Source organism: Chlorocebus sabaeus, chromosome 18 (genome assembly GCF_047675955.1).
Source record: "Chlorocebus sabaeus isolate Y175 chromosome 18, mChlSab1.0.hap1, whole genome shotgun sequence".
Classification (NCBI taxonomy): Eukaryota; Metazoa; Chordata; class Mammalia; order Primates; family Cercopithecidae; genus Chlorocebus; species Chlorocebus sabaeus.
The window spans coordinates 49,621,999-49,637,341 of NC_132921.1; the positions used below are offsets into that span (position 1 = coordinate 49,621,999).

At 34.7% G+C, this 15,343-nt stretch overlaps 1 protein-coding gene across 1 annotated transcript in view; it reads left to right on the forward strand.

Annotated features, from left to right (window-relative positions):
* Positions 1–15,343, forward strand: part of CCDC178 (coiled-coil domain containing 178) — a 483,946-nt gene that overhangs the window by 59,102 nt on the left and 409,501 nt on the right. The window contains exons 8-9 of the mRNA XM_073006503.1: positions 2,287–2,487; positions 14,864–15,084. Of these exons, the coding sequence (XP_072862604.1) occupies positions 2,287–2,487; positions 14,864–15,084 (422 nt within the window). The remainder of the gene's footprint in view (positions 1–2,286; positions 2,488–14,863; positions 15,085–15,343) is intronic.

Below are 15,343 nucleotides of genomic sequence, written 5' to 3' on the forward strand. Positions count from 1 at the left end.
TCAATGTTCTATGTCTATACTGTCCAATGGAGCAGTTACTAGCCACATACAGCTGTTGAACCCTTGAAATGTGGCTAGTGAGACTGAGGAACTTAATTTTTAAGTTTAATGTGAATTAAGTCACATATAAATGTAAATGGTTGCATGTGGGTGATGACTACCATATTGAAAATTGCAGCTCTAGTATGTATTTAAGTTGTGATAAATATTCTTGTCACAATTTATAAAATACATAATATTTTATATACTGGGGTAAAATTTGTGTTAACACTACTTTAGTGTATTTAAATCTATTATTGAGATTTTATGTAGCACCTCCTCTTCCAATGGGTTAAAAAATAGCGACTGTGTGACTGCTGAACTTGCACTTGTAACCATTATTTCATACTCCCATCTAGCAGAAAATCATTGTCTTTATTGTCCAAAAACAACACAAAAAAGAAATGCATTAAAAAATTTCGCTAAAATTTTTTAGCAAAATATTGCTAAATCCTTGATTGAAGACTAATAAACTCAGGACTTTTTAAAAACAAGAATATTTTGTTTTTCAAAGTTTTCATTCATAGCAAAGCTTTGTTTTTACTGTTTTATTTTTCATTATTTGTGCCTGCAGTGAAGATGAGGACCTTAATCATTACTTACCAAGTTTTCACACAACAAATGCTGAGAGAAAAAATAGATATTTTAACCATCACAGCTACAGTTCCATTAGCTACAATTACATTTATTATCAATATGTACCTTTGAGGTCTAAAACATACAACAATAGCAGGATGAGGAAGATTTGTTGTAATTAAGGGCTTATGCTAAAAAATTGCAGGTAGTTGCTTAGAACAGTAATATGAAACTGTAAAACTGAGATGGCACTCAAGAAAAAAAAAATGAGATGTTAAATACAATGAATTTGAGGCATCCCGAGTTACCCATACAGCATTTGTTTAAGAATTTATTATTGAAATAGTATAAAAGACAGCTCCTAGAAACATAATGAACACCTTTACTAAAACACATATACATTCAATCAGAAGTATTTTAATTATAAGTGATATTAATTTATTTATATATTCCAGACTGAAATCTTGTTATTGTAATTGATTATAGAATGAATCATAAACTGGCTGGAGAACACAATGATGAGTGAATATGTTTTCATTTTTAAAAGACAATTAATGATTTAAAGTATCCAAGATGTGGTAGAATTTGACAAAAGAAAACAATAGATTCAAAGACAGAAATAAAGGACCAGTGTAGAGAAAATCATTTTTATGCATTAAAAATAGGGAAACCGATTTTATAAGAATGCTTCTGAAGCAGCATGCTGGATTTCTCTGAGAAGTCCAATGGGTTAAAAAATAGCAACTGTGTGACTGCTGAGCTTGCACTTATAACCATTATTTAATACTCCCATCTACTAGAAAATCATTGTCTTTATTGTCCAAAAGCAACACAAAAAAGAAATGTATTAGTTTTCTTTCTTCTTGATGCAGGTTAGCTATTTTTCCTCTAGCCTCAGTTCTTTGGGGGAGTTGTCTCTTAACACTTTGTATTTATTTGTTTATATAACATTTTGGCAAAAGTCAGTGTTTATAAGCATAAATCCTACAAGGATAGGACTCATATCTGTCTTCTTTACCTTCCTTTTCTCCTGCGAAGACCATGTGCTTGTTCCCTGGAATATAATAGACTCTGCACACATTTCTTTCATAAATAGTCAAATGAGTACCCATGGTCCTAATTTTGTTAATGTTAAGCCACATCATTCCAGAACTGTGAAACAGGAATCACAAATATTTCTCATTAAAGGAGTTAATTCAGGGTTAATTTAGTATTATAACTAATTAAATAGAGTTTCAAAATTCCAATGAATTCCTGGCAAAGCTAAGTAGAGAAGTTCTTACTGGATGAGACTGAAGAATATGACTTGTTTCTAGGAACCATCTATCATTATTCAGTATTTACCTGATGTAATCTTTATCATACGTTTTCTTATAAAATAGGAGGAAACACACACATAATTTTAAAATAAAGCTGTATAGCACAGCTTATGTTGGTTGAGATTTAGCTATTGTAATTATTTTATAAAATGATTATTAAAAATAGGTCTTCAAAGTTTATAATCAATCTTATGTTTGTATTATAATCAAACTGTCTTTAAAAAGCTAATTTTTCTAACATTCTCTTATTAAATATATATTAAAAAATAATAATACAACTAAGACCCATGTTCCCATCATCCAGCTTATTGACTGATTTATTAACAAATATGAATATATATATCTGTTTAAGATGAAGAGTGTCCAGAGTTAAAGCAGGAAATGGAAACATTGCTCTCAGAGGCCACTCATCTCATTAAAAGTCTAGAAACTGACCGGGCAGAAGCTGAAGAAGCTTTAAAACGACAAAGATCAAGAAAGAACATAATTAACTTGAAAATTGACTCTTGGTCAGTCTGGAAACTTCGAGAACTCCCATTGGCTGTGCAGAAAGGTAATAATCGGGATTTTTATATTACTTCTTACTCTGTTGGAGGTACAGATAATTAATTACAGGTCTGTGTATTTAAAAAAAAATTGTCCTAGTGCCAAGGCTCACACCTGTAATCCCACACTTTGGGAGGCTGGGGCGGGCAGATCACTTAAGCCCAGGAATTCGAGACCAGCCTGAGAAACATAGTGAAACCCTGTCTCTACAAAAATACAAAAATTAGCCAGGTATGGTGGGACTAACCTGTAGTCTCAGCAACTTGGGAGTCTGAGGTGGGAAGACTGATTGAGCCCAGGAGATTGAGGCTGCAGTGAGCCCTGGGTGACAGAGTGAGATCCTGTCTCAAAAAATAAATATCACCTGTTTAGAGTGACCGTATTATTTTGCAAATAAACCAGCACTTTGGAAAGATGTTATTGAAGTTAATGGTGGGTTCACAGATGCAAACTGTGAGACTGTGCTGGGCAAACCTGGACCTGATGTCCTTTCGGTGTGTTAGAAATCCAATGGCATTTATGGTACCTACAGAACATGCAAATATTTGGCATCTATCCTATAATGACTACACTATTTGAATTTCTAGGACTTTAGGAATTTAAAGTGATTGCCAGTTGGTGTCATTAGCCACATTTTTAAGTCTAGGAAAATTGAAAGAGTTTTAAGTCATATTTTAAGCACTAAATGCATATGCTTTTGAGAATTTAATAGTAAATTTGCTTTGAGAACTTCTAGCAGGTAACAAAACCTAAAATGTTTCCAAGAGTCATACAGGTAACAGAGGTTTAAGAAGGAAATTCTTTTAGCTCGCAGAGTGAGGGACCTATGGTGAAGGATTAAAGAATCTAAAGGTATTGGATTTTGTTGTTGTTGTTGTTCTACAAACCCTGTGCCTATGAAAATATGCCTGACTACCTGATTCTGCCTGAAGCTGGAAGATTTTTACTCTCTCATAGGATAAAAATTTTAAATCAGGATGCACATGTTTTGTAAGAGATTTTTATTAATATTAGGGTGCCCATATATGATCTATCATTTAAACCAAGAAATCTTTGAGAGAAAAAAAGGACATTATTAATTATTACCCAGACCAACAGCCATTAATTCAAATTATAGGTCATAGTGTACTCATATTTAGACCTTTGTTAAAATTTTAGTCTTCTAAGGCTGTAGTTACCAAAGTAGGGTATATGAATTCCAGAGAGTTGCAAGAAAAGATTAGAACTTCTGTTTATATTTGTAAATTTTATCATTTTTAAAATTTTCTTTTTGAATAGAATTTATACTGTGTATGCTCCACTAATACAGTAGATTTATATAATTTATAAATATGTGTGTGTGTGTGTGCATGCGCGCATGCTTTAGAGGCAATGAGGCTACCATCGTGTCAGAAAAGACACCCTGGGAAATTCTGGATCCTAGTAGATTCTTGACAGACTCTATTCACATTGGCAGGAGTCATCCACAATTTTCCTAATTGTTTGGGAGGTTCTTCCTTGTTAGTAGCAGTAGAAAAAATATGGTGGGAAGGTTTTATTGAATTGTTTGCTGATAAATTTATATATAATCTCATATACCCTTTGTAATAGTGCTTAGATATTATAGTTTTAGGAGTTCTACTTTAGGAGTTCTTGAAATAAATTTAAGTTGAGATACATGTGTGCACATTATAGTTACTTAATAAATGTGTTTTGAACTATGGAATAAATATTTGTCATGGGTGACAACTTATTGTTGGATTCTTTTAATCAATAAAAGATCTACTTAGAAAACAGATTTATGTTCATCTGCTCTATTTTATGTAAGTAGCCACTATATGCAATGAAATTTAAATTCATTATGGTTATGTATTTTTTAAAGTTAATAGCTTTCTCTTTGAAACATATTCCTTACAGGTAATGTGTTCTCAGGAATCTTCTGCCTTTATATTATTTATGTAGAATATAATCTCTAAATTTTATGAATTTGTTTACAAAGTATAAAGTCATATTTTTATAGTCTTTAGATTCTCAAAAGTATATAGCTTGTAAGACAGGAAAAAATTTTAATCTCCTTAACAAACTTAAGTATTATATTTGTTATAAATTTAGATAGTTTTCAAAAATAAAATTAAGAAAACTCACTTCTTTCTAGATATTTTCTGGTCAGTCCTCCCGATTTAGCTTTCCTCCTAACTCCCCAATCCCACTTATATCTTTTGTTTTGTGACCCAGGAGGCTGATTCATAGTGGACTGCATCAAAGATTGTTTGCATTCTATCTTCCTGTTGGGTTCAGCCAATGAGAATCAGTGGCAAGAGACCATGGGGAGATAATGGAGATGGGTGAGGCAGGGGTATTTATAGCACTGACTGCCCCGCTCTCCATCTGGTCACTTTAAGCTGACTGCATGCCTCTCCTGAAAATGACAGCCCTTGCCATCCAACATGTAGCCAATTATCTAGCAAATGCTTTTTGTTTTCCCTATCAAAAAAGATAACTAGAAATAAGCTTACCATCATGAATTTGGTAGTATATGATCCTACAAATTATAAAGTTGGATATGCATAGCAGTGTTCCTTTGCAAAATAAAAGGGTACTTATATTACGTTGTACCCAAACATTATCTGAAGACACAAGTAAACTTGTGACTCAGGCTCCTCGGTTATTCCCATTGTACCTGCTTCTATATATTTCCTGTCTTTCCTGTAATCTACACTATGGCTCCATGGGTACTTTCCTATGACGATCTGATCAAAGAGGAAAAAAAAAAAAAAACAACACAGCCCTGGTTTCTGAATGAATTTGAATAGTATGTAGACATAATTTGGAGAATTGCTGCATTCCAGTCACTTGATGGGAAAGGTGAAAGCTAATCACCCCAGTGGGCAGAATTTTAAGTACTCTTTGAAGAAGGAGAAATGGCTCAAGGAACATATGGGAAGTGGCAAAAGGGAAGGCAGAGTGTCAGGGAATTTGAAAATAAATGAATGTAAGACTGCTAAAAAGAAGTCTGGGAAGGTAAGAGATGACCTTTGGAAAGGATAGATTACAAAGATAATTATGTCCCATATAAATGCTCACCAGAATGCCACTGCTGTGGAAGACGGTCTCAGTAATTAATGGAATGTTAAATCTTCCATTTTGTTTTGAATTGTTTTGTCTTGTTAATTATTCAGTTATTACTACAAACGTGCTTTGTAACAACCACCTTGGAACTCAGTGGCTTGCAACAATAAGCATCTTCTTATTTGCTGATGGCTCTGTGAGTTGGCTAGGGAAGCTCTTCAGGCCATATATCCAATGGCCTTGGCTCAAGGCTGTATGTTGGGTTCAGGACAGCTTCATGTGTCTGTCATCCACTTTGCTAGCACCTTCCCAGGAGTAAGGTTTTTATGTGGCAAATTGCAAGAATACAAAATGGGTGAATAGAAACATAGTATGCTGCTCAAAATGTCAGCTTGGAGCTGGCATACCTTCACTTCTCACATCCATTTGGAGATACAATTCAAGTTAGATTTGGGTGGGGACACAGCCAAAATAAGTATCACATCCAAACCAAGAATCTATATGATAAGAAATTATCTCTATCCCAAGGGAGAGGGTAGTGAACAACATATCTATCATATCTTGTTTCTTATAACTATTCCTGATATTGAGTTTATTCTATGATTTCAACATATTTCATAGTAATCTCATCTTCAATTGTTATATTCTGTAGAAATCCAATAAACCTTGGATTACTTTTTGTCTCTACTAGGATCCTAGGAGTTTCACTGGTTCTAGATCAGTTTTCATACTAATTTCTTGGCTGAATTATGATCTCTAAACCTTCTTAAGTTTCAAGTTAGAGTTTTTTATTTCTTTGAAGTAATTATCTTTCTACCCAGGGTCATTTACTGAGTTTTTTTTAATCCATGCCAAACTGTTTAAGCCCCAAGTTGTCAGTAAATTTTTAATAGGTAAATCAATTTATTTCCTAGTTTTAGGTCTGTATGAGTTTGTTTTCACACTGCTGATAAAGATATACCTGAGACTGGGAAGAAAAAGAGGTTTAATTGGACTTAACAGTTTCACATGGCTGGGGAGGCCTCAGAATCACAGCAGGAGGCTAAAGGCACTTCTTACATGGTGGTGGCAAGAGAAAAATCAGGAAGAAGTAAAAGTGGAAAAACCCCTGATAAGCCCATCAGATCTCGTGAGACTTATTCACTAACATGAGAATAAGATGAGAAAGACTGGACCCTATGATTCAGTTACCTCCCCTTGGTCCCTCCAGAATTCTGGGAGATACAATTCAAGTTGAGGTTTGAGTGGAGACACAGCCAAACCATATCATTCCACTCCTGGCCCCTCCAAATCTCATGTCCTCATATTTCAAAACCAATTATGCCTTCCCAACAGCCCCCCAAAGTCTTAATTCATTTCAGCATTAACCCAACAGTCCACAGTTCAAGGTCTCATCTGAGACAAGGCAAGTCCCTTCTGCCTATGAGCTTGTAAAATCAAAAGCAAGCTAGTTACTTCCTAGGTACAATGGAGGTACAGGTATTGGGTAAATACAGCTGTTCCAAATGTGAGAGATTGGCCAAAACAAAGGGGTTACAGGGCCCATGCAAGTCCAAAATCCAATGGGGCAGCCAAATTTTAAGGCTCCAAAATGATCTCCTTTGACTCTAGGTCTCACATTCAGGTCACACTGATGCAAAAGGTGGGTTCCCATGGTCTTAGGCACCCTGTGGCTTTGCAGGGTATGGCCTCTCTCATGACTGCTTTCATGGGCTAGCATTGAGTGTCTGGCTTTCCCAGGCACATGTGCAAGCTGTGGGTAGATCTACCATTCTGAGCTCTGGAGGATGGTGGCCCTCTTCTCACAGCTCCACTGGGCAGTGCCCCAGTAGGGACTCTACTGGGCAGTAGAGTCTACTGGGGGCTCCAACCCCACATTTCTCTTCCTCATTGCCCTAGCAGAGGTTCTATGTGAGGGTCCCACCCTTGCAGCAAACTTTTGCCTGGATATCCAGGCATCTCCATACATCTGAAATCTAGGTGGAGGTTCTCAAACCTCATTTCTTGACTTCTGTGTACTCTCAGGCTCAACACCATGTGGAAGCTGCCAAGGCTTGGGGCTTCCACCCTCTGAAGCCACAACCTGAGCTGTACATTGGCCCCTTTCAGCCATGGCTGGACTAGCTGTGACATAGGGCACCAACTCCCTAGTCTTCACACAGCATGGGGACCCTGGGCCTGGTCCACAAAACCACTTTTTCTTCTTGGGCCTCCAGGCTTGTGATGGGAGGGTCTTCCATGAAGGTCTCTGACATGGCTGGAGACATTTTCCCTGTGGTCTTGGGGATTAACATTAGACTTCTTGCTACTTATGCAAATTTCTGCAGCCAGCTTGAATTTCTCAAAAAAATGGGTTTTTCTTTTCTACTGAATTGTCAGGCTGCAAATTTTCTGAACTTTTGTGCTGTTTCCCTTTTAAAACGGAATGCTTTTAAAAGCACCCAAGTCACCTCTTGAATGCTTTGCTGCTTAGAAATTTCTTCCACCAGATATCCTACATCATTTCTCTCAAGTTCAAAGTTCCATACATCTCCAGGGCAGGGGCAAAATGCCACCAGTCTCTTTGCTAAAACATAACAAGAGTCACCTTTGCTCAAGTTTCCAACAAGTTAGCTCTGTTTGAGACCACCTCATCCTGGACCTTATTGTTAATATCACTATCAGCATTTTTGTCAAAGCCATTCAACAAGTCTCTAGGAGGTTCCAAACTTTCCCACATTTTCCTATCTTCTTCTGAGCCCTCCAAACTGTTCCAACCTCTGCCTGTTACCCAGTTCCAAGGTCGCTTCCACATTTTTGGCTATCTTTTCAGCAACATTCCACTCCTGGTACCAATTTACTGTAGTAATCCGTTTTCATGCTGCTGATAAAGACATACCTGAGACTGGGAAGGAAAAGAGGTTTAATGGAGTTACAGTCCCACATGGCTGAGGAAGCCTCAGAATTATGGCCAGAGATGAAAGGCACTTCTTACATGGCAGTGGCAAGAGAAAAATGAGGAAGAAGCAATAGCAGAAACCCCTGATAAACCCATCAGATCTCATGAGACTTATTCACTATCACAAGAAGAGCATGGGAAAGACCCTCACCCCCTGATTCAGTTACGTCCCCCTGGGTCCCTTCCACAACATGTGGGAATTCTAGGAGATACAATTCAAGTTGAGATTTGGGTGGGGACACAGCCAAAACATATCAAGGTCTCTTCCACGTTCTGTTGCTTCTTTAGTCAATTTCAGTAATTTATATCTTCTGAAGAATTTGTCCTTTTCACTGTAGTTATCTAGTTTGCTCGCCTAAATATTTTTCATGAAATTGTCTTATAATTAATTTCTGTAATAGTAGTAGTGATGGTATCTTTTTCATTCCTAATTTTGGTAATTTGTGCCTTGTGTCTTTATATCATGGTCATTCCAGCAAAAGATTTGTCAATTTTGTTGATCTTTTTAAAAAGTCCACTTTTGCTTCCTTTATTGATTACTATGTTTCAACTTTTATACCACTGAATTTTTTCCTCTGATTGCCCATATCTTGTTTGCTTTGGGAATAATTTAAACCTACTATATTTCTCTTTTTATAAATTAGAAGCTTTGATTATTTACTTGATGCCTTATTTTCTAGAATTATCAGTTAAAAGCTCTAAATTTTCTTCTCAGAATGTCATTAGTTGCATTTTGTAAATGTTCATATGCTGTGAGTTCATTATTATTTACTTCAGAATATCTTTTAAAATTTCCCTGAGATTTCTTATGGAATCTATTATTTATTTAGAAGTTGCTGGTTAATTTACATTTATTTTGAAATTTTCATAAAAATTTCTGTTATGGCTAATTTAATTATATTGTGCTAGGAAATTTATTTATTTATTTTACCAGGCTTTGGGGGAACAGGTGGTGTTTGGTTACATGAATAAGTTCTTTAGTGGTGATTTCTGAGATTTCAGTGCACTTATCACCCGAGCAATGTACACTGTACCCAATGTGTAGTCTTTTACCCCTTGCCACTCCAGAAACTTGTTCCAGGTCCCCAAAGTCCAATGTATCATACTTATGCCTTTGAGTTGTCATATCTTAGCTCCCACTTATGAGTGAGAACATATGATGTTTGGTTTTCTATTCCTGGGTTACTTCACTTAGAAATATAGTCTCCAATTCCACCCAGGTTGCTGTGAATGCCATTATTTTATTCCTTTGTGTGGCTGAGTAATATTCCAGTGTATATATACCACATTTTCTTTATTCACTACGTGATTAATGGGCATTTGGGTTGGTTCCATATTTTTGCATTGCAAGTTTTGTTGCTATAAACATGCATTTGCAAGTATCTTTTTCGTATACTTCTTTTCCTCTGGGTAGATACCTAGTAATGGGATTGCTGGATCAAATGGGAGATCTACTTTTAATTTTTTAAACAATCTCCACACTGTTTTACATAGTAGCTGAACTAGTTTACGTTCTCACCAACAGTGTAAAAGTGTTCCCTTTTCACTGCATCCATGCCAACATCTATAATGTTTTTCAGTTTTTGATTATGGCTATACTTGCAGGAGTGACGTGGTATCACATTGTGGTGATTTGCATTTCCCTGATAATTAGTGATGTTGAACATTTTTCTATATGTTTGTTGGCTATTTGTATATCTTCTTTTGCGAATTGTCTACTCATATCCTTAGCCCATTTTTTGATGGGATTATTTATTTATTTTTTTTTCTGGCTGATTTGTTTGAGTTCTTTGTAGATTTTGGAAATTAGTCCTTTGTTGGATGTATAGTTTGCGAAAATTTTCTCCCACTCTGTGGGTTGTCTGTTAACTCTGCTGATTATTTCTTTTGCTGAGCAGAAGCTTCTTTAGTTTAATTAAGTCCCATGTATTCATCTTTGTTTTTGTTGCATTTGCTTGGTCATGAAGTCTTTGCCTAAGCCATTGTCTACAAGGGTTTTTCCAGTGTTATCTTCTAGAATCTTTATGGTTTCAAGTATTAGATCTAAGTCTTTGATTCATTTTGAGTTGACTTTTGTATAAGGTGAGAGATGAGGATCTAGTTTCATTCTTCTACATGTGGCTTGCCAATTATCCTAGCACCATTTGTTGAATAGGGTGTCCTTTCCTCACTTTATGTGGTTTGCTTTGTTGAAGATCAGTTGGTTGTATTTGGCTTATTTGGGTTCTCTATTCTGTTCCATTGGTCTACGTGCCTATTTTTATACCAATACCATGCTGTTTTGACATTATGCTGAACAGAGAAAAGTTGAAAGCATTCTTCCTGAGAATTGGAGCAAGACAAGGATTTCCACTTTCACCACTTTTATTCAACATAGTTCTAGAAGTCCTAGCCAGAGCAATCAGACAAGAGAAAGAAATAAAGGGCATCCAAATGGGTAAAGAGAAAGTCAAACTGCTGCTGTTTGCTGATGACATGAGCGTATACGTAGAAAACCTTAAAGACTTATCCACAAACCTCCTAGAACTGGTAAATTAATTCAGCAGAGTTTCAGGATAATTTGCGTACAAAACTTAATGTACACAAATCAGTAGCTCTGCTCTACACCAACAGCGTCCAAACTGAGAAATTAGGAACTCAACCCCTTTCATGATAGCTGGAAAAAAAAAAAAGGCTTAGGAATATACCTAATGATGTGAAAGACCTCTACAAGGAAAACCACATAACACTGCTGAAAGAAAGCTTAGACTACACAAATAGAAACACCTCCCATGCTCATGGATTGGTACAATCAATATTGTGAAAATGACCATATGGCCAAAAGCAACATACTTTTTCAATGCAATTCCCATCAAATTGCCATCACCATTCTTCACAGAACTAGAAAAAAGCAATCCTAAAATTCATATGGAACCAAAAAATAGTCTGCATAGCCAAAGCAAGACTAAGCAAAAAGAACAAATCTGGAGGCATCATATTACCCGACTTCAAACTATATTATAAGGGCATAGAAACATTTTTAAATGTTTCATTCATATTTAAATTATTTATAGTTTATAAATTTCCTAAAATTTTATCTGGGAGAATGTTCTGTTTGGTTCAAATTTATATATACTCTGCTGTTGTTGGGTAGACTATCTATAAATATCAGGTCAATTTGGTTGATAGTGCTGTTCAAGTGTTTTCTCTCCTTAAGAATGTTCTGTCTAGTTATTCATTGACTTGTTGAGAATAGGGTGTTCATTTTAACTATTAATTCAGAAAATAAACCAATCATATCAAAGTTATTATTTCAATTGTCAGATTTGCTCATGTAGTTTAATTTTTCAAATTTAAAATACACTAACAATTTTTCAAGAACATAAGAAATGTGTAGCATGGCCAACATTTAAGTTTGGAATGGAAATTTCTGGAAATAAATAGACATGAGTGTTAGATTTAGCTCTGGGGGAATCCTTGAAACCCTGATGTCCTTGAGTTGCCATTTTGATGTATGTGTAGGGTACAGGATACTGGAAATAAAGCTTAAGTCTCACCCAGAGTGACAAGTCTAATCAGAGATCAGGACATAAAAATGAGAATCCAAAGGTCTAATCCTCATCCTAAGAGTGAACCATGAATAAACCTGCGGCTCAGCTTCAGCAGCCAAGAAACTTGTTTGTTTCTCTTATACAATGGAGGAAAACAATGCTTCCTAAGCATTTGTAATGTACTAATCTCAAATAGATTTGTGACCCCCCACTGCCTGCTGTCTGTGTGCTTAAAAACCGTTCAGTGGAGAATGTCATTTAAATGTTCTGTAGGTTAGTAGTAAAGTCAGGCAACTGACAGGATAAAAGGCAAATTTGCTCTGCAAGACTAAAACTTCAACCCAGGCACTAAAAATTTATCTCAGATAAAGTTCCAAGAAAAGAAACAGCTCAATATTAAAAATCATAAAACACACAAAGATCCAGTTTCAATGGGTGTGAATCAGTAGATGCAGACCACATAATTTTACTCAAAATGTGTCAGATATAGGATTATATCTGATATTATAAAATAACTGTTTGATACATTTCAAGAAATAAAAAGGTTTAAAAAGCAAGGACAAGAAACTTTTTTAAAGAAAGCGAAATATACAAATGAAAAACTATGAGAAATGAAAAATATATAAAATTAATTTAATAATTGGTTAAATTGTTTATTAGACTAAGAGAAGTAATAGTTAACAGTAAAATTTGAAGAAATTGCATGGAATGTATCACATCAAGACAAGGAGAGAAAAATATAAATCAAATATTTAAAACAAGGCATACAGAATGAGAGGGCATCATGAATATTTAATAGAAGATCCTCATGAAAGTAATAATTGCAATATTTAACAAGATAATGTCTAACTCTTTAGAACAAAAGTCTTGCTGTCTAGTTGGTGAGGGTAAAAAACATAAAAAAAGATGTTATCAAACATTGCACGTATCAAAAAATAAAAAATATTTAGAAGTATTTTATTTAAAAATCATTAAAATTATCATTACACATATAGGGAAAAATCCAAGTCATTAAAGAGAAATCAGTAGCTTTTGTTACATCAAAAAGAGGGACTTAATTAATTATCCAGGAATATGAGTTTAGAAGTTAGACAAAAAGCAAAATAAATACAAAGAAAAAAGGAGAAACCCAATAACAAAATGGTAAAATAATAAAAATATATAATGCAGAAGAGATGCAAAGCTGAAGTTGGCTCACTAGAAAGAGCATAATGTAAAACCAATGGCAAAATTAATGAAAAACACAGTGAGAATGTATAACTGATTCAGATTAGGAATGAAAATACATAGGGATATAGCAGTGATTAATAGTGATGATGACATTAAGAACGAATTTCTTTGAATAATGTCGAAACTTTGACAAAGTAAATAAATTTACAGAGAAAAATAGGTTGCTGAATACATAGATAACAAAAATATTCATATAATCATTGAAGGAATGATTTTGACCCAGTAACTAAAAATCCTTCCTCACAAAATAAATAAATATATACATAGGGCCATAGGGCTTAATATGCAATTTCAAACTTCCACAACACCTTAGAGAAAAGAAATCAAAAGAGATTACAGCTGATATAAGAAGCTATCATAAATTATAAATCAAAATTAAATGATCACAGTACAAATATAGAAAAATACAGGCCAAAATTACAATTATAAATGCAGAAAATCCCAAGTAAAGACATCAGCAAATTCCATCAAGAAATTTATTTTAAAAAGATTAAAAAGAAAATAAACTAACCCACTTAGTTTTATTCCAAGAATGCAAGAATCAGTTAATACTAGAACTTAATATAATGAGAAAATCTTTCAATGTAGTTTTTCTAAAATTGTCCTTGTCTGTTCATTGGGATTTAATTAAATTTATACATTAATATGTGGAAATTCCTGTGCTTAAAATTTCAAATATTTTTATACAGAAAAAATAATTTTTATTCATTTATTCAAATTCACTTTTGTGTTGTTCGGTAGCATGCTGTCACTTTCCCCTTACAGACCTTACCCAGTTCATGTTAGGTTTATTAATAGATTTATGTAGTTTATTTTATGTTTTTAGTTTTGTTATTGTGAGATATTCTGTTTTCAACATATTTATATATAGGCAAGCATTTTTTATATTACTTTTACATGAACTATTTTATTTGTAATAATTTTCATTTCACTATTTCATGTGTTTTTCTATAAGAAAATAATAATCACTTTTGCCTTTTTCATTCTGATATTTGTAAGTCTTATTTCATCATTTTCCTTCTAGGTGGTTTTGGAAGGCCTCGACTCTTGCAGTTCTCACTTTGAAGCAGTTACACAGAGTACTTTATAGAATGATCAGAATATGCATTGACCATACAGCATAAACAGGATTTGTAGTAAAATAACTATTATCTTATGAAACATATATTTTAATCCTTTTGATGATGAATTAAGTAATATGTTTTATAGTACCTTTTATTTTAGAGGTAATAAGATTCGGCCAGGTGCGGTGGCTCATGCCTGTAATCCCAGCACTTTGGGAGGCCAAGGCAGGTGGGCTACCTGAGGTCGGGAGTTTGAGACCAGCCTGACCAACATGGAGAAACCCCATCTCTACTAAAAATACAAAATTGGCCAGATGTGGTGGCACATGCCTGTAATCCCAGCTGCTCGGGAGGCTGAGGCAGAAGAATTGCTTGAACCTGGGAGGCGGAGGTTGCAGTGAGCCAAGATCGTGCCATTGCACTCCAGCGTGGGCAAGAGCAAAACTCCATCTCAAAAAAAAAAAAATTGATTCCCAGATAAGGAATTTCTGATATTAAAATGTTTTATATTTATGTAATATCAAATATTTCTTCCAATCAGATTTTCTTTTGTTCTTATCCTTCTATATCTAGAACATGAGGCCTGTTTGAGAGATGTTATAGAGTTACAATGGCATCTTGAAGATAAAGTTAATCAACTAGAACATTTTGCAAAACAAAAGATGGAATTAGAAGAAGCAAATGCAAAGATTCAAGCAGACATAGACTACATGAATGAACATGGCCCTCTACTGGACTCTAAGCGGAATCAGGAACTTCAAGATCTGAAGAACCATTATAAAAAAAAAAAGGAGGTAAATGAATAAACAAATGCATGAGCATTTCATAAATTATTACTTAGTTATGCAAAAACTTTTCAACCATAAGAAATTAACACAGCTTTAAAGGTTTTTTTCTTCTTAAAATTGACCCACCCTTTATCTCTACACATTACCAACTGTAGGTATTCATTTTAACTATGTGTTCTTTTCTTACCATTATATTTAAGATTATTAAGCATGTTTAGTCAAGCTTCTAGTAAAATTTTGGTGATTTAAAATAGCCAGGTAAGGC